Source organism: Sturnira hondurensis, unplaced genomic scaffold, assembly GCF_014824575.4.
Source record: "Sturnira hondurensis isolate 20B ecotype Veracruz unplaced genomic scaffold, ASM1482457v3 Scaffold0009178, whole genome shotgun sequence".
NCBI classification, from domain to species: domain Eukaryota; kingdom Metazoa; phylum Chordata; class Mammalia; order Chiroptera; family Phyllostomidae; genus Sturnira; species Sturnira hondurensis.
Window position 1 is genome coordinate 3494692 of NW_028081809.1, and position 22251 is coordinate 3516942.

Below are 22251 nucleotides of genomic sequence, written 5' to 3' on the forward strand. Positions count from 1 at the left end.
CTGGCTGTTTTGTCTTCTTTCACATTTCTGTCATATTGTTCATAATTAACATTGTATGACAAGGAGCGGTACCGGCGGTGGGAGGCAGAGGGGAGACCGAGCTTGCAGGGCCCGAGCCACCTCACAGGCTTCTCCCTGCCTTGGGAACAATGACACACACCTGGAAGGTGCGCCAATGGGTCCTGCTTAACCTTCTGGAGCCCACATCGCTGTGGCTCTGCCCAAGGAGACTGCTACCCAGGCAGCCCTAACCATAGAACAAGCAGCTATTTTTAACTTTCAGAGGCCAAATGAGAGGTGAAAGGAGAGGGGAAGAGTGCATGTACCAAGTTCTGGGCACACATCTGGTGCTCTAGGCACATTACCCTGTGAAGTCCTCACAAGAAACCCCAGGATACAGATGAGCAAGCTGAGGCTTTGGAAGCCCAAGCCACACAGCAGGCAAGTGGCAGAGGCTGGGCTTGCCATCTGGCCTATCTGGTGCCAGCGCTCTGTCTACCACACAAATCTGAAAGCTTTCCAGAGGAAAAAGGGCCCGTGACATGGGTGTGGCAGGCGGTCAGCCTCCTCCCTTGGCCTCACCTGGCCGCATCTTCTTCCAGGAGCAGCTTCACGAACTGCCGGGGCACGTGTAGGGAGAGCACGCTCTCTGCCATCTGCTCCAGGATCCGCAGGTGGTTGCCATCGGTGGTGGGGAAGCGGTACATGCGGCAGATGGCACCACCGAACACTGAGGTGTGAGAGACAGAGGCTGTGTGGGAACAGGCCACAGACCCGCTCCAGGTCCTCCCCCAGGCCCTCAATGGTGCTGACACACTCAGCCTTCTTCCTAGTCATCTCAAGGGAATTAAACTTTTCGACCAAAAACCCACCAGGTGACTGAGCCTCAATGCTCTTCCCCTAAGATATGAAATCTTCTTATCCCGGAATGTGTAACTAATTCCCGAGTGTAAGGGCTGGGACAGTGAGGCTGGCAGTCACTAAACCCAATGCAAAACAAGACAGTGAGGTGAAGGAGCACACCCCTTCCTGGGAGCACTGTCAACTCTTTCTATGCCGCCAAAACGAACATGGCAGGGAAGAGACCACGGGGGCACAGTCGTGGCAATCACAACAGGTGGGTTGGAAAGGGTGACTGCGGGCCCAAGTGGACACTCTTGAACGTGGCCCGAGTACCAGTGGAGGAAGCTGTTTACCAGATTTCAGTAAAGTATCTTTTCTCAATGAAGCATATTTGGATCGTATTCCCAATGCTTCAGTCAGGCTCTCATCAACGGGCAGGACCATCTGGTGACGTGTATAGAAAAGCACAAGAAAATCATGACTCAGATGAGCACAAAGCACTCAGGAAAAATGGTGGCCTACATACATCATGGAAAAACAAGTAGGATTAACGCCCACCATCAGCACTACAATAAATATGAGGGGGACCCAAAAACCCAGAATTTATTTACAAACAATTGTGTACTCCTTCTGATAGAGGGGGAAGGGGGTGTGCTCACTCTCCCATTGACAGTGTCCAGAGACCGGGTCACTGGAGGCCGCTGGTCTGACTTCTCCTCCATCTGCCAGCCAATGACTGTGATGTTACCAACACGGTCACTCTCTGCAGACCTGCAACGAGCAATGTGCTTTGGGAAGTGGTGGCATTGAATGTGCTTGATTTTCTGCTTAAATCTCAGCCATCCTGGGTCACCGAGGGGCCTGCGACATGCCAGGACCTGGCCAACTGGTCAGTCAGGCAGCATTCACTGCATGCCCAGACTCCAGGGGCAACAGACAGGAAACCATGGAGACACAGAGGAAGGGACAAAACTCACAGAGAAGTGTGAGCATGCCTGGTGAGCATGACTTGGCCAAGGGGAGGGGCCAAAGCTTGCTCCCTCAGGCTGACCCCCTGCCCCACATCTCAGAATCGGGACTGGAGAGCACTTTCTTCTGACAAGCTGACCCCTTTCTGCTCCTTCCCACCTGCCCTCAAGCTTTGATTTGCCCAAGGCCTAGGCCTGCACCCCAAGTCAGCTGAGGTCACCCAGGGCTTCCCAAAGCCTCTGAACCCTGACACAATACAGCTGATGCCAGTCCAGCCCTGGTCAGCTTTACCCCTAAGATCCCTTGCGGGGCTGTGGCTGCCCAGGCCCCCTGACTCCTCCAGAGAAGCCCCAGGCTTTTTATTTAAGAGGACTGATCTGGCCAGTTCTAATTTTCATGTGGTCACTGCTACTGCCTATTTCCTTTCAGACTTTCTCTCATTGTTCTCATGCCCAGAAAAGTCCTTTTCCCCACACTATCCCAATGGTTACCTTCAGCTTTTTTAAAGAAGGATAGTGCCCCATTTTTACATGTAACTCCAATCCAGCCAGAATTACTTCTGGTATCTGATATACCTGGATTCTTTTCTCCAAGAGCCCTTTCCCCTACACGACCCCTCCCATTTTCCCACTGCCCTGAGTCAGGTTCTCCGTCCACACCAAAGGCGTCTGCAGGGCTCTGCCCACCCGGTGCTTACAGCACTCCCAGCACCATGCTGCGGAGTATCGCACCATCCAGCTGGGAATGCATCCTCTTTCTCAAAAGTTTCTTTGCTATTTTGGACCATTTTCCCACTTCTCACATTATTTTGAAAACAGTAACACCAGTCAGGGTTTGGGTGGAAGTTGCCCCTGAAATGCACTTGGGAAGGTTTGCTATCTTGACATCTTTCATCTTCCTTCCAGGGACACAGTGGGGGTTCCCCTCACACATACTTACTGGGCCCCAAGCACCATTCTATGTGCTTAGGGTACAGCAATGAAGCAAAGCAGACAAAAATCACTCTCTGGGAGCTGATGTTCTATTGGGCAGGAGGCAGATACCATACAAACACATTTAGTTAATAGACACGTGCCTAGGTTTTCCTTCAGGGCTGAGACAGCGGTGCTCGTTTTCCCTACGGAGGCCTTAGGCACTCTCTCCCAACAGGCCCCCTGACAGGTTGAGGCTCCAGTTTGCTTCAGTGAACAACCGCTCCCTGCTAAGACCAGCCTCGAGGAGAGGCCAGGAAATTGGCCCTTCCCCATCAGTCCCTGGACCTCATAACTCTACCACCTTTCAAAGGAACAAAATTAAATACGAACCTTAGTGTTAAATGCAACCGATGATGCCTGTCTTGGAGCAGGTCCTTGACAATGAATGTCCCAGAGCCCAGTAAGTACATCTGAGGAAGAGGGAAAGACACCCTGAGTCTGCCTGCTCTGCCTCTGCTGTAATGGCCAGGACCACCACACCACTGACCCTCACTGCAGGAGCCCACAGGGTGCGCAGAGAGAAACTCCCAGAGACAAAGCGTGTGGGAAGCAGTTAATGTGCGAGCCAGAAGTGAAGGCAATCTCACGCTCACCTCTCACTGAGATGATCACAGCACTTTAAACAGGGAAGAAAACCCTACGAACCCCATGTTACTTAACTGTTCCCTGAGATCTGTCTTTGACGTCATACACAGATAGTTTGATTTGTGTCATCTGATTGATAAGGGAGTCTTGGAAGAAGGCAATACTGCTTAAAAATATAGGATTGTTGGTTCCCTAGAATGGAAAAGAAAATCATCAGAACGTGGAGTTGAATTTTTAAAGTAATTGCTCTTGAAATACACCAACATTTTCAGAACAAGAAATTACAATCCTACCAACTTGGATCAACACAAATGCTCAGGGCAGCTTCAATGGCTGCAGAGAAACAAAACCCTGCTTTTTAAGAAGGACGAAGGAGCCTGAAAGACTGTTACCAGTCCAGATACAGGGAACGGGTCGCCACAAAGCTGTGCCCAGGGCTTGCTCTAAAGGCTTCTCCTTAACACGAGGGATTTTATAAAATGGAAACAGGTTGCCCGTCCACGTGTCGTTCAACTTTAGATGAGTGATATGACTGGATCTACTACTTTGGGCTGTTCCTGTAAGATGTGCCAAGGCAGACAGAGGAAATGAATGACTTAAATCGTTTCTTATTTCTAGAATCCTGTGGGGTTTGGAACAATTAAGGTCTGACTTTTTTAAGACTATCCCTTTTTTTGAGGACTAGCTATTAGCTTCTAGATCATAAGGTGCTATTTTTTGGCAGCATAGCTGCGTCCTCCAAAGCCCCATGCTATCAAGTTCTCTTTCTCAGGCGGTGGTGGTTATCTCAGCCAAATGGTTAGCAGTTCCACGTGTACTGGTGCGCTGGGGTCCGTGTCTCTGGCTGTGTGCCCTCTGCAGCTCCAGACCCAGTCCCTCAGTCTGCGGGACAGTCCTCCCTGTCTCTCTCCAACTGCCCCTGGGGAACCACTGCTGACTCCCCCTCCAAGGAGGCTACAAACTTGGGCATCTGCTTTGGTGCCTCCTCCTCATCATTCTCAACCACCCAGTGGCAATGAACTCTTCCACAAATCCTCTCTCACACGTGCCCCTTCTTGCCCCTCCTTTCCAGTGCAATCAAGTGGCAGGTCCTACTCCTACACAACTGCCCCAGTCTGGTCAGGTGACCCTTGCATAATAGCCTACGCTGGTCGGCTGCAAACAAACTCTCAGCCTGATGTTCAAGATGTCCCCCTTGACCCCCACCTGTGCCTTTTGCATATACCAAACAGGCTAAAGTTACTGTATTTCACCATGTGTAATGTGTACTTTTTTGCCCAAATTTTTGAAGTAACAATAAGGATGCACATTATACATGGGTAAAACTAATTCCATATTTATATAAATGTTTTTAGTTCTTTTATTTATGCTTAGGCACTAAAAGTATAACTCTAGGAAGCAATAACAATACCCATATGCAAATTTCTTGTACCTTGTATCTGTTCTTGTGCTTTGTAATTATTTGTCACATAAAATTTCTTGTACCATAATATGTTCAAATGCCAAAATTCCTTGATAATATAAAAAAACAATTATCTAAATATAAATTAATTAATTAATTAATTAATTAAATTAAATTAAAACAAAATTTTTTTTCCTGAAAATTTGGGCCCAAAATGTGGGTGCACATTATACACAGAGCGCATTACGCATGGCAAAAATATGGTATTCTCTAAGCCACCCGATGCTGCCTCATTGCTGGGCCTTTGCATCATTACCACAGAAATCTGCATTGCTCCGAACATGTGGTTCCTCGACTGGCAGCAAGGGCATTACCTGGAGCCTGTGAGAAATGGAGTCTTGGGCCCCACCCCAGACCTATGGAGTCAGAATTGCACGAAGCAACTGTAGGAAGCCACCTCCGATCCTCAGAACTGCCTGGGAACCCATCCTCCTGGTGCTGTCCTCATCTCTAACACCCCCCACACACATTCTGCGGGGTATAGACGTGGAAACATTCATTTCGGCCTCCCCAACCACAGGACTGTGCACTTCTTTGGGGCAGGAGGTGGGGCTCAACAGTCTGCATCACCCTCAGCACCCAGACTGTGCTTCATGGGTGGGCGGTGCTCAAAAAAGGCTTAAAAAACAGATTGTTGACTCGAACTTGGAAATAAGTTGACAAGAGACTGAAAAGGTCTATCTTCCAAAATGTGAAGTTAGGGACGAAGAGGAAGCGCAGCAGAAGTCTGCTGGAGCCCACCGGGGAGGTGGATAATTCGCACAGGACTACATGGCATCTACAGAAGCCTGGAGAATCTCACACCAGCAACTGCTACACTTAGTTTCACGACTTACACAATGTGCTCAATTACTGAAAGGCTTTTGTAAAATTCCCAAGGTGAATGCATATCATTTAATGTAAAAAGTAAATATATGACATACAACTAAAAAGGATGGAAAAATAAAAATCAATAAAAACAGAGATATGTCCAGTAAGGGGTTGGTTAAGAGTTACTCTCCAAACTTTGACTAATGAATATAATTCTCCAAAAGAAGCAGCCAACTGAAAGAGACAGTGAAGAATTGGATCTTACCTCTTAAAAGGTAATCAACCTTATAACGTCAATGTTCAAAAATAAGTAGCCAGTAGCTGAGCAATAATTGTAAAGGATATGGCATCCAGAAGAGTGTGATGAAAAAATATCAGTTACTAAAAAGACATGGAAAATAGCAACCATTCACACAGCCGTATGACAGCTCAGGTGCTCAGGCTGCTGAGCAGCCCTCCCACTGCAGGCAAACACTAGGAGCCCATCGCAGACCCTGGGGGCCAGCAGCACCCACCTCGATGATCTCCGTCTGAGCATGCTTCGTCCAGAACGCCTGAGGAGGAGTGGTCACACTCACTGCTACGAAACTGTTTGGTTTCCGATCTAGCGATGGCGTATGCAGCTCACTGCAGGCTATGGAACCAAGATGGGGGGAAAATGAATCCTTTACTAACAGAAACCGAGGCTCTAGTTGGATCTTGGATCCATATACACTCAAAGAGCAAAAAAGTACGCAGCACTCAAAGGGATTAGACAAGTACACTGTCAGCTGTGGCAGGGAGCTGATTTTTTAAACTGGAAACAACCTCTTCTCACTCCTCCCCTCCTCCCCCCATAGCCATGACAGCAGTGCCCTAAGTGCCAGGGAAGGCCGAGCCAAAAGGGGGCCTCTACGTCCACGGAACGGGAGCCTGGAGCTGCCGATCTCGTATGGTGTCCACTGAACGGAGCCTGGAGCTGCCGATCTCATATGGTGTCAGATGACCATAGAGTTTGACCTTTGCAAACTTCTAACCAACTGAGCTAAGCAGAGTCCGCGCCTGAAATCACAGTACAGCTGCTCATGCCTGCGCCTGCAGTGCCATGCTGGCCCTAAGCCTGTGCTGCCCACAGTCTCTGTGGGTGTACAGTGGGAGCAAATTAAAGTTCTATGGCAAAGTAAATAAGACTTTTGTAAAAATTTAGCCACTGCTTATTGATTTTCCTTATAAGACTCATATCAAATGCAAGATTACCAAAAATGTCACTTTTTAGAAGTAGAATTGTTCCATTTAAAAAATTATTGTACTAATAGCATTTTGAAATAGATTGTGAGACTCAGTGAATTCCACTATAGAAGTGACCTACAGGAAAATGGTCCTATTTCATTGAACCTAATATGCTATTTGTTATAAAACACACTATGGAAGAAAAAAATGACCCACTGCCTTTAAACTATGCTACTAATTGTGAGACACTTTTTTATTACAGAGATATTACAACATAAAAAATATATATCTTAGAACTGATTAAATACACAGTAAATCAAAGTTCATCATGAGTAGAAACAACTAGCTTTTTTGGAGGGCAGTTAATGCTCCCCAGGGTGCTGCCAGCTTTGCTTAGTTTCCAGGGCTCAGAAACAATTGATTCCGACCATTTCTGCCAGTGTTCTCTTCGTCTTTATGGACGGAAGATTTCAGGAGCTTCTTACTCTGTCATTCCTGCCCCCATCATTCCCATTTGACTTTTTAAATGGTTACTGGTGACTTGACATTTAGAAATAGATTTTTACTTCTGAAAATTTTGGTCCTCTGATTATACCCTCTGTAATATCTTCTCATGTAGTTTGAGTTTTTATCATTTATTGGATATAATAAAATATAAAGAGCTTAGCTTTTCAGTTCAATGCATTCTGAAAATCATATATACCCATGTCACCATCATCAAAGCAAGGCAGAAAACTTTTCCATCAGACTAGGAAGTTCCTTCTGTATTTCCAGCCACCTCCCCACCTCGGCAACCACTTTCCGACCTCCATCACTTTAGTTTAGTCTTGAATTGCATATACATTGAATGTTTTGAGATTCACCTACATTGTTATATATATTGATAATCTGCTTTCTTCTAAATTTATGAGTTATATTCCATTGCATAAATGTACCAAGAAAAACTTTTATGCATTCTGTTAATGGACTTTTGAGTTTTTTTCATGTTGAACCATTATAAATAAAGGTGCTATAAACATTCTTGTCCATTTCTTTTTGTGAATTTACATTGTCATTTCTCTTGCAGAAGCACCTGAGAGTGACATTTCTAGGTTACAGCAGAGGATATGCCTCATTTCATGAGCTAACAGTTTCCTCACATGGTTGCACTATTTCACGACACCATCAGCAACATACATGAATTCAGTTGCTCTATCCCCACCAACATGTGGTGAGGTTAGTGCTTATTTTAGTTGTTCTAAGGGATGTTTTAATTTGCATTTCTGCAAGGTTAAGCACCTTTTCACCATACAGTTACTGTTTATTTTTAAAACTTCTCCTGTCAAGAGTCTAATCGTGTCTTTTGCTGATTTTTAAATTGGATTGTTGACTTTTTAACTGTTGATTTGAAAGCATTTTATTTTAGATCTGTTCTTAAATACGCCTTTTGACAGGCGTATGTGTTGTGAATATCTCTTTCCCAGTCTGTGATTTATCTAGTCATTTTCTTAAAAATTTTTAAGTTATTCTATTTTAGATTTTTAATTTTAGGAAGTGGTAGGCAGAAAAATGTCCCTTTCACCCCCCAAACTATCCATATCCTAGTCCCTGAAACCTGTGACTTTTTTTTATTATTTTATATTTTAATCCATACCCAAGGACACGCTTATTAATTTTAGAGAGAAGGAAAGGGAGGGAGATACAAAGGGAGAGAAACATCAATATGAGAGAGAAAACACTAACCAATTACCTCTTACATGGGTCCCAACTGGGGACTGAATCTGCAATTTAGGCATGTGCCCTGACTGGGAATCAAACCCGTAATGTTTTGGTTTATGGAACACAGGCAAAAGGACTCCATAGGTGTGACTAAAGTCTTGGAATCTTGACATGAGGAGATTATTCTGGATTATCTGAGTGGTTTTAATTAATCACATGAGCTCTTAAAAGTAGAAGAGGAAGGTAGAGTTAGAAAGATGTGAGCATGGAAAAAGAGGTGAGTTTCAAAGTGCAAAAGGCACTGGACCTGGACTTGCAGTTGCTGGCTCTGCAGGTGGAGAAAGGGGCCCAGAAGCCAAGAAAAGCAAGGGGCCTTTATGAACTGAGAGCCAGTTTCAACTGGTAGCTGGCAAAGAAATGGGAACCACAGCCCTAAAACCATAAGGAACTAAAGTTCGCCCACAATCAGAACCAGCAAGGAAACAGGTTCTCCCTGAGGGCCCAGAAAGGAACACAGCCTGGCTAATACTTCAGTTTTGGGGCAGTAAGACTCTAAGCAGAGACTCAGTGGAGCGCATTGGACTTCTGACGTAGTGAACTGTAAAGATAACAAATTTGTGTTATTTTAAAGTGCTAAATTTGTAGTAATTTGTTATGGCAGCAATAGCAAACCAAAGCACAGACTTAGAGCTTTTTGTGTTCTAAGAAATCTTTGACTACCCTGAGGTTGTGAGTTATAGCCTTTGTTCACTTCTAGAACGTTTATGATTTTATTTTATAAAGTTCTCTTCTATTTCTTCTATTATGCCTGCTTCAACAGGAACTGGGGATTTGACTGTTCTGCCTTCTCTCTTTTATGCTGTGCCCTTAAATGACCCCTGGTCTGGTCTCTCTCGACATGCCCTTTCGTCATGTGTGGGTTCTTAATGCCCACGCAAGGCTGGAATATTTAGGCCTTTCAAGCACAAGTGAAGGCAGACAGACTGAGGAATAACAGGTGGCCAAAGGATGGGAAGATTAATATCAGTTTAAGGCTGATGGGTTAAATGCCACCTTCAGAACACATGTTCCTATAGATGACATTCTCTCCTGGCTTCATCCCCAACCCAGACTACTGAAACCTCATCAAATGTTTAATTCCTAGCTCAAAGTTCAACAAAGCTCTATACAGCTGAAAGAAGTTGCCTTCTTTCTACCTTCCCATTTGACTGGCAGTCTGGTTGAGTACAGCATTCTAGGTTGGAAATATTCCCCCTCCCCCGTATTAGAAGTGCTGCCCTTCTGCCTTCAAGTTTCTAATGTGACTGAGAGTCTCCCCAATGGTTTCATCCCTGATCCTTGGATATAACCATTTTTTCCCTTTATGGAAGTTTTTAGAGTCTTGATTTTATCCATGCTCTGAAATTTCAGCATAATGTGACTTATGACAATTCTGTTTCAATATGCTGGGCCTGGTGGGCATTTTTAACCTAGAAATACATTCTTCAGTCCTGAAAGACCCCGGTAGTATTTGTAGGTAATTTCCTCCCTTACTTTATTTAAGTATATTTCATTGAACATGCTATTACAAAGTTACCCCAGTTTTACCCCTTTGCCCCTGTTTGTGGACTGCTCTGCCTGGTTCTAGGAATTGTAACTCTACCCCTTGTGGCTAAAAGGCTGAGAGATGACCTTTGGAATGCAAGCCACAGAGACAAAGCTTCTCTCTGGTAGCAAACACTACCTCAGTTTCCTCTCCCTGCCCCCAAAGCTTGGTCAGAAGTCAATAACAGGTAAGACCCCTCACAGCGGGGGGGCAACCTAAGCCAGACTCAATCATTTGGGAGGCCTTCATGGAAGGACTGGAGGGGGGCTGCAACAAAGAGGGAGAAGCACTTCCTGGCTCTAATCCCCTTAAGCCTGAATACCTGTTGGGGAAGAGGTGCAACTCCTTGCCTTGTTGGAGTGTGTCCTGGGGGAAAATCTAGCATCACAAAGACTTCCTGATAAACCTGTGAAATCTGCTCTGCTAAGAGTGCTTTCATTGGTATGTTAAGGGTTCAAACAGGAAACCCTAAAACTCTGTTCCTGACAGACTCTGACTCATAGTAAATCCTCAGATTTCTTTGAAATGTTATCTACTGTTTGATCCTTGCTGCCCTGAATTCCTGTGTATTACAGCCCAATAAAAGCCCCTGGAGGAGGGGGCTCAACGCCTGTTTCCCCTGAGAAACTGGCCACTGCTCACGGCCTTTTTCCTCTTCTTCTCCGCAAGCAGATCACATATCTCTGTCATGTTTACTTTCATCCGTGGTGGCTGGGGGGACTTGCGAGGAAAGTTACCCCCACATGCCCCCACTGCCTAGATCCCGTTTCCTCTAGCAATATCCTCCGCCCTTAGTTCATGTCCATGGGTTATGCATGTAAGTTCTTCAGTTTCTCCATTACCTATACTATTCTTAACAACCCCTGTCTATTCTGTACCTACCCAATATGCTTCTAAATCCCTGTACCTTTTCCCCCATTCTCCCTCTTCCCCCTCCCTGCTGATAATCCTCCAAATGATCTCACTATCCATGATCCTACTCCTGTTCTAGTTGCTTGCTTAGTTTGTTTTTGTTTTTTAAATTCAGTTGTTGATAGTTGTGTTTGTTGTCATTTTAATGTTCATAGTTTTGATCTTCTTCCTTTTCATAAATAAGTCCATTTAACATTTCATGTAAGAGCTTGGTGACGATAAACTCCTTTAGCTTTCCCTTTTGGGGAAGCAGCACTTCATCTGCCCTTCCATTCTAAATGATGGCTTTGCTGGGTAGAGCAGTATTGGTTGTAGGTTCTTGCTTTTCATCAATTTGAATACTTCTTGCCAGTCCCTTCTTGCTTGTTACTTTTCAGAAATCAGCTGATAGTCTCATGGGAACTCCTTTGTAGGTAACTCTTCTGCCTTTCTCTTGTTGCTTTTAAGATTCTTCCTCTATCTTTACTCTTTGACATTTTAATTATAATGTGCCTTGGTGTTGATTTCTTTGGGTCCAACTTATTTGGGACTCTCTGTGTTTCCTGGACTTGTATGTTTATTTTCTTTACCAATTAGGGAAGTTTTCTGTCATTATTTTTTCAAATAAGTTTTCAATTTCTTGCTCCTCTTCTCCTTCTGGCATCCCTATGATTCAGATATTGGCCCTTTTGGAGATGTCCCTGAGTCTTCTTAAACTCTCTTTGTTTGGGTTTTTTTTATTTTATTTTTTTTAGATTTTTATTTATTTATCTTTAGAGGGGAAGGAAAGGAGAGAGGGAGAGAAATATCCATCTGTGGTTGCCTCTCATGCATCCCCTGCCAGGAACTGGCCTGCAACCCAGGCACGTGCCCTGACTAGGAATCAAACCGCAAGCCTTTAGTTCGCCGGCCTGCGTTCAATCCACTGAGCTACACCAGCCAGGGCTCTCCTTGTTTTTTTTTGTTTTGTTTTGTTTTTTTTTGAATTCTTGTTTCTTCATTTGTTTGGGTTGAAGGTTTATTTCTTCCTTATGTTCCAAATCATTGATTTGAATCCTGACTTCCTTCCCTCCACTGTTGGTTTCCTGTGGATTTTTCTTTATTTCCTTTAGTAGAGCTTTCATTTCTTCTTTATGCTTCTGCCGTATTCAGTGATTTCTTAGAGCATTCTGACCACCAGTGTTTTGAACTCTGCATCTGATAGTTCGGCTATCTCCACATCTCTTAGTTCTTTTTCTGGGGTTCTGTTCTTTTCCCTCATTTGAGTCATATTTCTTTGTATCCTGATTTTGGCAGCCTCCTTGTGTCTGTGTACTAGGTAAAGCCACTTTGATTCCACTTTCGAGCACCTGTTAAGTTGTATGGGGCAGAGCCTCACATATTCGCCAGGGTGGGGCAACTTTGGCCCTGTGTGTGGGGGAGGGGTTGAAGAGGGGACAATGCCGCTGCTGGCTCACTTCTGGGGGCTTGCCTGGCCCTTGCTCTGTTTCTAGTCACTTCATTCACTTCCTGTGTGCAACTGGCACTCCTTCAACTGCTGTCCTGGTTGTGGTTCCCAGGGTGTGTGTGTGTGTGTGTGTGTGTGTGTGTGCATGTTTGGGACTCTCTGGCAGTGTCTTCTGCCATCCCAACCCCCACTGAGTTTACAGCCAGAAGTTATGTAGCATTATTTTTCCTGCACTGAAGCCCAGGGCTGCATGGTCTGGTCTGGGGCTGGGCTCCTTCACTCACAAGGTGTCCCCTAATTTTTATCCACCACACGTGAATGAGGAGCTGCTTGTTCTGCTGGCCTCTGTTGCATCATTGCCTCGCTGCCTCTCTGCCTCTCCACACCCTGCTGGCCACCCACACCAAGTCCTCTCCAACCCAACTCCCCATCTCCTCCCCTCCTACCCATCTGGATGAATTTAGCTTCTTTAAATCTTGGTTGTCTGACTTCCATACAGTTTTTGGTGTTTTTCTGGGTGATTTTTTGGCAGTTCTGGGTGTTTTTTGTTTTTAAGTTAGTTGCAGTCTTTCTTATGGCTATGCAATGAGGTGAGGGTGTGTCTACTTCTGCCTTCATCTTGACCGCAAGCTCCCCTTATAGTCTTTCCTATTTTCTCTTCTAAGTGCTAGTCCTCCCAAATTTGCTCTGTAATTTTCCATTTTAATTTCTCTCCCATTTTCTACTTTGCTTTTAGAATTTTACTTTCTTGGATAATTCCTTAAATATCTACCAACCTTTACTGAATTTTTAAATACTTTCTATCCTTTTTATAATTATCCATATTTCTATAATTATTATTATTTCTATTATTTCTATAATTATCCATATTTTTGAACTGTTGTCTTTTTGAATATCCCGTTCTTGTTGGATGGAATGCTATCCTCTCAAAACTATAAGTTATAACTTATATATAATATATATAATTTTATGTATAAAATATGCATTAAATATATTTATGTAAATATATAATTTGTATACAACCCACATGTCCATCAGCAGGAGAATAAACTGTGGCTCATATACATAGTGGGCAAACACTCAACAAGGAAGGCATGAGCTACTGATCTACAAAATCACATGTCCAGCAAGGTCAAGCACAGGCTGAAGGCTGAGCAGTTAGTTTGTGGCACAGCATGGACTAGATTCCACATCATCTGACTCCCCAGGAGGAACTTCTTTTATGTCACATAACCTCTTGGACACCAATGCCAGGTCACTGATCAATGCTGACCACCACCAGGGGATGAGGAAAAGGAAGAGGACACCAGAGAGCACTGACTCCAAAGAAGACGCATCTGAGCTGACTGTACCTTGCTCTCCAACCTCCTGGATAAGCCACTGTAATGCCATACTTGCCTGATCCTGGAGCTGACACATTCTACTAATTTTAGTCCACTCTCTCAACTATGTTCTCTGAGAAGACGAGTACGCAGGTGTCACCATCTCCATACACTGAGTAGGAAATGAGGGCAACAAAGCTAACCTCAATCACACGGGGCCTCATGGCCAGGGTGGCACGGCTGGCCCTAAGTCCCACCTTCTGACGCCTCCCAGGTCTTCCCAGTGGGGCAGGAGGAGGGGAGGAAAGGCTGTCTCTGCAGCTCTGAGTGGGCTCACCACCTCCAGCCCCGCAGGCCTACAGTCCCCAGCGCCCCGCATCCCAGAAGTGCACACCAGCCTCCAGCTTCATCTTCCCAGAGACAGTTCAGCAGCAGTGGCGGTAGCAGCAAGTTCTCTAAGACAAACTCAGGGTAGCAGTTGTGTTTTGTTTTTGAGCAACATATATTTAAAAAAAAATTTAAAGACACCCACCTAAGCTGAATTCCAAAATGGGTTCATCTGGATCTTGTAGATTTCCTGGATAAAAAAAAAATACCAGAAAAAAGTTACCCTTAATCAACTTTTCCCTGCTTTTAGATTTTATGGGAAAAAAAACCCCAACACACTTATAATTGTTCCACAACATTTGTAAATCAAACCATCATGATTTATGTCAACTACTTCTCAATAAAATTAAGGGGGAGAAAACTCCAACATTCTACTTGATTTTTCCATCTAAAACTGTTTTTAAATGAGATGATTTCTCCATTTTCTAAACATTTTATTTTGTGATTCCTGAGAAGTCTCAGGCTCTGAGTCCAAACCCCTTCCTTTTCAAGCCCGCAAACCCACAAGAGGCAGGCTTCTCCTGTGGCCTTGGCACTGGCCAGACAGCGAATCGGCCCCCCAAACTGGAAATCGAACAGCAGACTGGTTCCAGTGGAGGCGGTTCCTAGGAAGCATGCTGACTTCCCCCTCCCTATTCTGACTCAACCAGAGGATGCCACGCCAGGGGCCCCCTCCAGGCTGGGGAGGCCATGGGGGCTCAGACTGGCCATTTACCAGGTGCCCCAGAACTGCTAGGTATACTTGGCCCTCCCAGAACAGCTGTAGTGTGGGACTCACCAGGAGCTGGGTGTGGGACCCCTGAGGCTCACCTGCCAGAGAGAGGCCAAGCATGTCACCTGCCACATCGATGGTGGATGCCCGCTGCATCGCACGGGCCCTGGCGCCATGGCGAGGGCTGTGCTCTCTTGCTGTCATGCTGTCATTGGTGATGATGGGCTCCTGCTCCTGGGTTCAGATGATGCCTGACTACCTGGGAAGAGCTGTTACCCAGCCCTAGTCCCCTAAGGCAGCAGTAGTCCTGAGAAACAGAAACAAACACTGCTAAGAAGCACAGAGATGGTGGCAGAAAGACACTGTGCAACCATGGAAAGTCCAGGATCTAACGTGAGCGGATGCAGCAAAGCCAGAGTTCCAGCAAGTCAGGGCCGAGTGGGGGGTCTCTTCCTGTGCATTCCCCACCACGCTCTCACACACACGCCAACACGGCATGCCCGTGGGGTCCCAGACAGAAACCATGTTACCTTCAATAAAGATATGCCAAATTAAATGACAGTTTACAAAGAATCATAAAATATGGCTTTTGAGACTTTCTTGTTGGTTTTATTATTATGCTTTTCCATTGGCAGGTCCCATACAATTTCATAAAACTTTAAACCACTTCCCTACAACCGCTGTTGGAAGGACAGCAGTGTGGTGAGCACTGAAGAGACGAAGGCACATGCCCTCCAGAGCTACAGAAATTTCCTGTGGTGCTCGGTCCTGGGCTTGCTTTCCCACAGAACACATACATGTACGTGGTATCCTATGCCTAACAGTGCCGTGCCATGGATATGAACATCCCTGTGAAAACAGCCACCGCAGGCTCTATCACACAGCACAGAACTCGCATTCTGCTCTAAGTGGGGCAAGCAGCAAGACGTGAGTTTCACAGTTTTCCAACCCTATACACTGTAACTCCTACTGTCTCTAGTGGGAACCACACTTTAGAAGTTAAGATAATTAGACTGAGCAATAAGGCTGGTATAAAACACTCCTTTCCAAAGCCTCTAATATTCAGACACCCCTGTCTCGTCCAAGTGTGTCAATACCTCTGTTCCTGAAGGGCCCACGCTCCCACTCTTGGGTGAATTCACCCAATAACTTACTGGGCATGTTTGTTCTTTGATCAGTAGAGACACGTGGCATTTCTTCATAGAAGCACATCCAAATCCATCATCTAAAAATAAAAAAAATATAAATTTAACAAGCTGGTCAACAAAAATGAGTTCTTGTGAACAGATAACACATAGGTTATAATTCCGATACCTAGAAATATGGGGGAGCTGAAAGCTACTACATGTTCCTTTGAGGTCCATACACCAATCCAACCAAAGAGAAGAATCATCAGTTTACTAACCTCAAAAGGCAGACAGTCAAAAATATGCAATACAAATGGGGAAGTACTTGCATTACTAATATCTGTTAACTTGGAATGTACAAATTAATTTTTAAAAACTCACTAAAAATACAAATAGCAAAAGGCAAGCATTCATAAAACACAGGGTAAACATTTTGAAAAATGACCAAACTCTTTAATAATAATTAAAGCCATGCTTACCATATCCATATTCCCTAAATTAGTACTCCAAAGTGGTCTGTTGTTCTGTGGAGAATATACTTTGTTGGCAGGCCCCAGGGGAAAATCTACAGGGCTCTCCTGTATGGCTCACGACATTCCAGAGTGGTACAAGCATTTTGAAAAGCAATCTGACATTTTTTATCAACATTTGTCCACAACATTCTCACCAATATTCCAGATATGCTTATTGCAGCATTACTTACAATGACAAATGCCAAAACCAATCTAACTGCCCAACTACAAGTGAATCCACTCTTTAACACCTATAAGACACACCACTGTATGGCTGCTCACATGATCATAATAAAGCCAATAAACACAGGAAAAGTTCTTCAACCTCATTAGTCCTCAGGAAAATGCAAATCATAACCATGAGCTGTATCTGCACACCCACTAGAATAGCCAGAATGAAAAGATAGGCAATACCAAGTGCTGGAAGGATGTGGAATAATGGAACCGGATGAATAACTAGAGGAGTGAAGGGCACAACCACAGTATCTACTCAAACTGAACACACACCCACCACATGGTCTGGAATTCCCCCTAAAAGGTGTAAAGAACATTTACAGCAGTAACATTCATAATAGTCAAGAACCAGAAACAATTCAAATGTCTACCAACAGCAGAATGGACAAAATATCACACACAATTTCTAGAAACAATGCCAAGAGGAAGAGCCAGACACAGTGAGTGCATCCAGGCAACTGCATTCCCGTGAGGTTCAGGCACAGCCACATGAGGGCGATGTTACAGCCTGGACCATGGGCCCTCTGTGGGGCATGTACTGATGGGATGGGGGTGGGGGGGTGGGGGGGTGGAGGCTTGGGGTGCATTATCTCCCAATCTGAGCTACATGAGTGAATTTACTGAGTGAAACTCACTGATCTGTACACCAATTATTTTTCTACCTCTATAAAAAGTTTAATTTTGTCAATGGTTACAATAAAGACAGCACAGTATGTGAAAAAATGTTTATGTCAGTTATTCCTCATGTGGGTTTTTAATGAACTGTTCCAACTGTGCCCTGTTTACAGCCCTTACAAAGGTGTGACACAGCAACAAAGGGCAAGCAGGAAGCCACACAGAGACACTGGCCAGGTCTGGGGCGTGGCCACGGGGAACTGCTTGCTTCCTTTCTTGGCTCACTGTCATCCCTTGCATCACTGAAAGCTGCATCCTGTGCTGGCCAGAGGCGAAGGTGGCACCCTAGCAATGAATCAGTGGGCGGAAGGCACTCTTCTCTCTTGAACCTTCTCCCAGCTTCTTAATGAAGGTACAGCCACCACCCCCCATTCAGCTGGAACAGCAGAGACATGCCACCTAACAGGCAGGCTACATCCTGACATCTCAACAGCCCAAAGAAAGCCCATCCCCACTTCCCTCCTTCCCTTGCAGGGTCCCTGACCACTCCACCCACTTGCCCCTTCCCTCTAGGAGCAGGGTTAGTATTATAGGTGTTATGAGATTCTGGGGATAGAAATGCTTAAAGGGGAACACCTACAGACTAATTTTACACTTGATAGAGTTCACAGATCATAGAAGATCTTGTGGTTATTTTGGTGCATTTAATTAGAATCTGCAATTTAAGTCAAGACACAGAATACAAAGCTAATTTGCACAGCTGAACTCGATCCCCTTATATTAGTCTCATTAATTTAAGGTAATTCACCAAGGATTCCTCCGTCCCCTCCGTCCTCATTTTTTTCCTCATTTGAAGACCGAAGCTCATCAGAAGCAAAACTACACTAAAAATAGAGGACAGAGCTTTAGCGGACTGGGATGGGGAAGCAAGGCAAGAAGGAGGAAGGAAGCACTCATGAGACGGACAGCCTCCTCCTCGCTCTGTGAGGGATACATGGTCCCTTTGGGCCAGAGGACACAGGCCACTGAGTGAAGAGCAAGCCCCAAAACGTGATACCCATGTGGGGCAGGGAGATATGGCAGAGGTGCATCAGCAAGGCAGGGAGGGATGTTATGATTCACACAGGCCCAGTGAGGGTGGGCGATGACTGTCAGATGCTTCTCCAGAGAATAAGAAACCTCAGGCCAGGAAGGGGTTCTGGAGGCATCAGTAACCTCTGGGGAGGACTAACCACAGAGTCCCACTTTTATCATCATACACACGGGGGGTGCTCCTGAAAACAATCTTAAAAAGGAGATGCGCAGATGAGGGCACAGAAGTCCAGACTGGGTAGCTGACTTTCTCAAGGTCACATGAAAGTATGGGATGAACCATGAGACACAACCCACAGCAAAAAGCCCACATACAGCTGGGGCCGGGCTCCCTGTCCTTTGTAGCCTAGCCTCCCCCATTGCTGTCATATGGGAGCCAACAGGCTCATAGCAAACCTTCCCTGGGCCTCGGCTACCCTCACAAGGGCAGCATGGCAGAGAAAGTTGGAAGAGAAAGGCTGAGTGAGTCACAGCACGGATCAGGAAGCCCCAGGGAGGAGGCTACTTCAGGGGAATCAGAAAGAGGAAGAGTTTTCTCTAAAACCCCTCAATCCAAGACAGCCACAATCACTCAGCGATGAGGCATCACACTGCTGCCTGGCACCAAACACCACTGCTGACAGAGCCCGAGAGAGACAGCTGCAGCCCCCGCATAAAGCCCTTCCTGCACAGAGACCCAGAGCCCACAGCTATTCTTCCTGGATGTGCCCAGGTATGGCCAGTGGTCCATCCCTCCTTTTTGTGACCAGGATGACCAGCTGGGACCCTGTGTGTTAGGAATGCCACACTTAACCCCTTGCTTCTCCCATACCTTCCTGGTGCAAAGACCAGGTTTTCTGACAAACACCAGTAAACAGACTGTTAACATCCGTGGCAACTGTATTTGCTCACCAGCATCTGGCTTCTTCCTGCTTTCCAGACACCCAACAGATAACTCTCCAGACCCTTCCCTCCACTACAGGAAAAAGCCTATACTGAGGCCTGCTTCCTCCTTCCCTTCAAAGCCATGAACCAGCTCCCTGCTGCTTCCTGCTCCCTGTGTCCACACAAGGCCTCAGTGAGGAGAGAGACTCACTGGACAGAGCTCGACTAAGAGAACACTGCCTAACAGTGAGCACGCTGCAGCACCAGTCCATCCTGCGAGGGTTCCACAGCAGCACTCACAGGCCTTAGGAAGTCATGCCCAGGACACCAGAGATGTGCTGTAGTTGGTGCACACTCTCACTGGCAGGCACAAGCAACCTGCCCGGGACCCCTGTGGGCCTGCGTGCAGCAGGCAGTCACTCACTCCTGCTTCCCACTTCCTGAGCCTGTTCTCTGCCAGGGACACTGAACAGGCAACCCTGGAGATGGTTTACCACCCAACTTAATTAAGCAATTGGTCTCACTGGTTTCATGAGGATGGTAGCTGATATAATATAATGCCTTAACCCAGATCCAAATGCACATCTGGGACTCCAAGGGCAGAGTCAGTAGCGTTGGGTCGGCCACAGGGGTCAGTCTAAAAAGCCAGGCAGGCCACATGCTCCTGGGTAAGACAAGATCACACTGTTCCAGCTTCTCCCCAGAACCTTGGTTTTCCCATTCCAGTCACTGGCAATTCCATCTTTCCACCTGCTCCAGCCAAGAAACAAAGTCAGTGCTGCCTGCTGGCCTCCCCTTTCTCACACCCCACACCCACCACTTTGTTGGCTCTGTCTTCCCAGAGACCCAGACTTCAGCCCGCCTCAGCACTCCAGGCCCGCCTGCCAGTCTTCTGACCAGTCTCCCCACAGCTCCTAGTCTGTCTCCACACAGCACTGGCTCCAGCCCTGGCCTCCCTTCTGCCAAGATCTCCCTAGCCAGCAACCCTCCTCAAGTTCATCCAGAAGGCAGCTCCCTCACCTACAAGGGGGGACCCAAAACCAAATGGAATTATCTTCTGGAGGGTGGCCCCCTCATAGTACAGGCTTCCCCCGTTACGTGAGTGTTGTAGGAACCCATCTGTATCAGTGTACCAGATGGCGCTGCTATGAGAGGCTGTGTTCGGCTTCAGCAAATTTTTTTGAAGACTCAACACATTTGTCCATTTTGAGATGGGTGATTTATGAGCGCACCTGCCCACACTGTGCTGAGTGTTCAACAGTTTCTGACCAAAAATGGTGCGACCCCCTGCCCCTCCATCACCCAATCTGGCCCCCAGTAACTTTTTTCCCCAGATGAAAGAAGTCCTCAGAGGGAAATATTTTGCTGATGTGGAACGGGTGAAAGAAATAGTGGCTGAAGTACTAAAAGGCATCAAAATCAACAAGTTCAAAAACTGTTTTGGGCAGTGGAAAAAAATGTCCCAATAGGTGTATTGCATCAAATTGCGAGTATTTTGAAGGTGACTGGAGTTTAAATATGTAAGAATAAATACACAATTTTTATAAATAAATTCTGGGGTTTTGGGGTCCCCCTTATATATGTCCTTCCCTAAATCAGCTTCTCCAGAACATCTTCATGACAGCCAGTTTGAAACTGCAGTTGGGCCCTTGGTGTTTCACCTACAAACCATGAGCCTTTTGAAGATTTTCTACAGGAACCAGTTTGAAAATAAGTCACCCGTAAAAAGAATTAAAAAGTGTTCTTGTTCAGCAACATGGGTGCAGGACCGGGTGTCTGGGTGCTGGCATCTGGGAGACGAGAGAGACTCGGGGAGGCTTCAGTAGCAACTGTGGAGGGTGGGTGGGAGTCCTTGGGCTGCCTCAGCCCAAACAAGCCCTCCTGCACCTTGGCCACTCTCCTTAAGCAACCATTCCTTCTTATGCTGTTTCTTCTCCAAAAACTGGTCATCAACTCAACAGTTAAGGCCTCTCATGGACCAGGCCTTAGAGATGCAAAGATGAACAGGAAGGCTTGGACAGGAAACACATGACAGGAAACGTAACAAACAGGAGTGATCGCCCTGGCCAGGTGGCTCAGCTGGTTGGAGCATTTTCCCATATACCAAAAGGTTGCAGGTTTGATCCTAGATCGGGCATATACTGGAGGCAACCAATTGATGTTTCTCTCTCTCTTGCTCTTGCTCATGCTCTCTCCCTCCGTCAAAATCAATAAACCTATCCTCCTCAGGTGAGGATAAAAAAATGAAATAAAACAAAACAGGATTAACGGATAAGCTGAGGGTCACACCGCTGCTCATGCCACTTCTGGAATCTTCCCTGTGAGAAGGACTGGCCTGAAGCTGTCCACCTGCTGGGCAGGAGCACCAGTGGGGCTAACACCAAGGTTTCTGGAGGCTGACTCTTGAGGCGAATTAACCTAGTGTTTCTACGTACCAGGCTTCATTTGTAACTCAATTTCCACATACATTCCCAGGATGCCACAAACCAAGATAATGGGATTGCTGCCCTGGGCACTCCAGACCCTGTGAGAGCTGCCTGTTCAGTGCTGAAGACAATGCACATCAGTGTCATCGCCACCCCTCTCCCTCCAAGAAATGTTCACGACTGTGACAAGTATCACGTCCTGCCCCATTGTCAGCTCGGCCACTCAAAACCCTTTCATAATTAACTGAAAGTCCACCTGGCTGTTGGCCAGGAAGGCCTCTCAGTAGCGCCACAGAAATTTCCTAATAGGTGTGTAAAAGGACTGAGGAAACTATCAGTATTTATCAACTCTCTTTGCTAATGAAGACATGCTGTCCCAGAGGACCCGGGAGCCAGAGATGAGGACAACAGCATCTCTGTGACCTGTGGGTCAGCTTGCTCCAGAGTGGGGCTCTGTAAAGGCCTGACCAGCAAGGAGGGTGTTGCA

General features: G+C 46.0%; 1 protein-coding gene across 18 annotated transcripts in view; it reads right to left on the reverse strand.

Annotated features, from left to right (window-relative positions):
- Positions 1–22251, reverse strand: part of INPP4A (inositol polyphosphate-4-phosphatase type I A) — a 126687-nt gene that overhangs the window by 46250 nt on the left and 58186 nt on the right. For all 18 annotated transcript variants that reach the window (XM_037056818.1, XM_037056827.1, XM_037056826.1 and 15 more), the window contains exons 2-10: positions 16049–16119; positions 14993–15201; positions 14328–14372; positions 6159–6277; positions 3447–3563; positions 3117–3196; positions 1503–1614; positions 1197–1287; positions 583–730 (exon numbers count right to left, since the gene is read on the reverse strand). In XM_037056818.1, the coding sequence (XP_036912713.1) occupies positions 583–730; positions 1197–1287; positions 1503–1614; positions 3117–3196; positions 3447–3563; positions 6159–6277; positions 14328–14372; positions 14993–15098 (818 nt within the window). In that variant the 5' untranslated portion in view covers positions 15099–15201; positions 16049–16119. The remainder of the gene's footprint in view (positions 1–582; positions 731–1196; positions 1288–1502; positions 1615–3116; positions 3197–3446; positions 3564–6158; positions 6278–14327; positions 14373–14992; positions 15202–16048; positions 16120–22251) is intronic.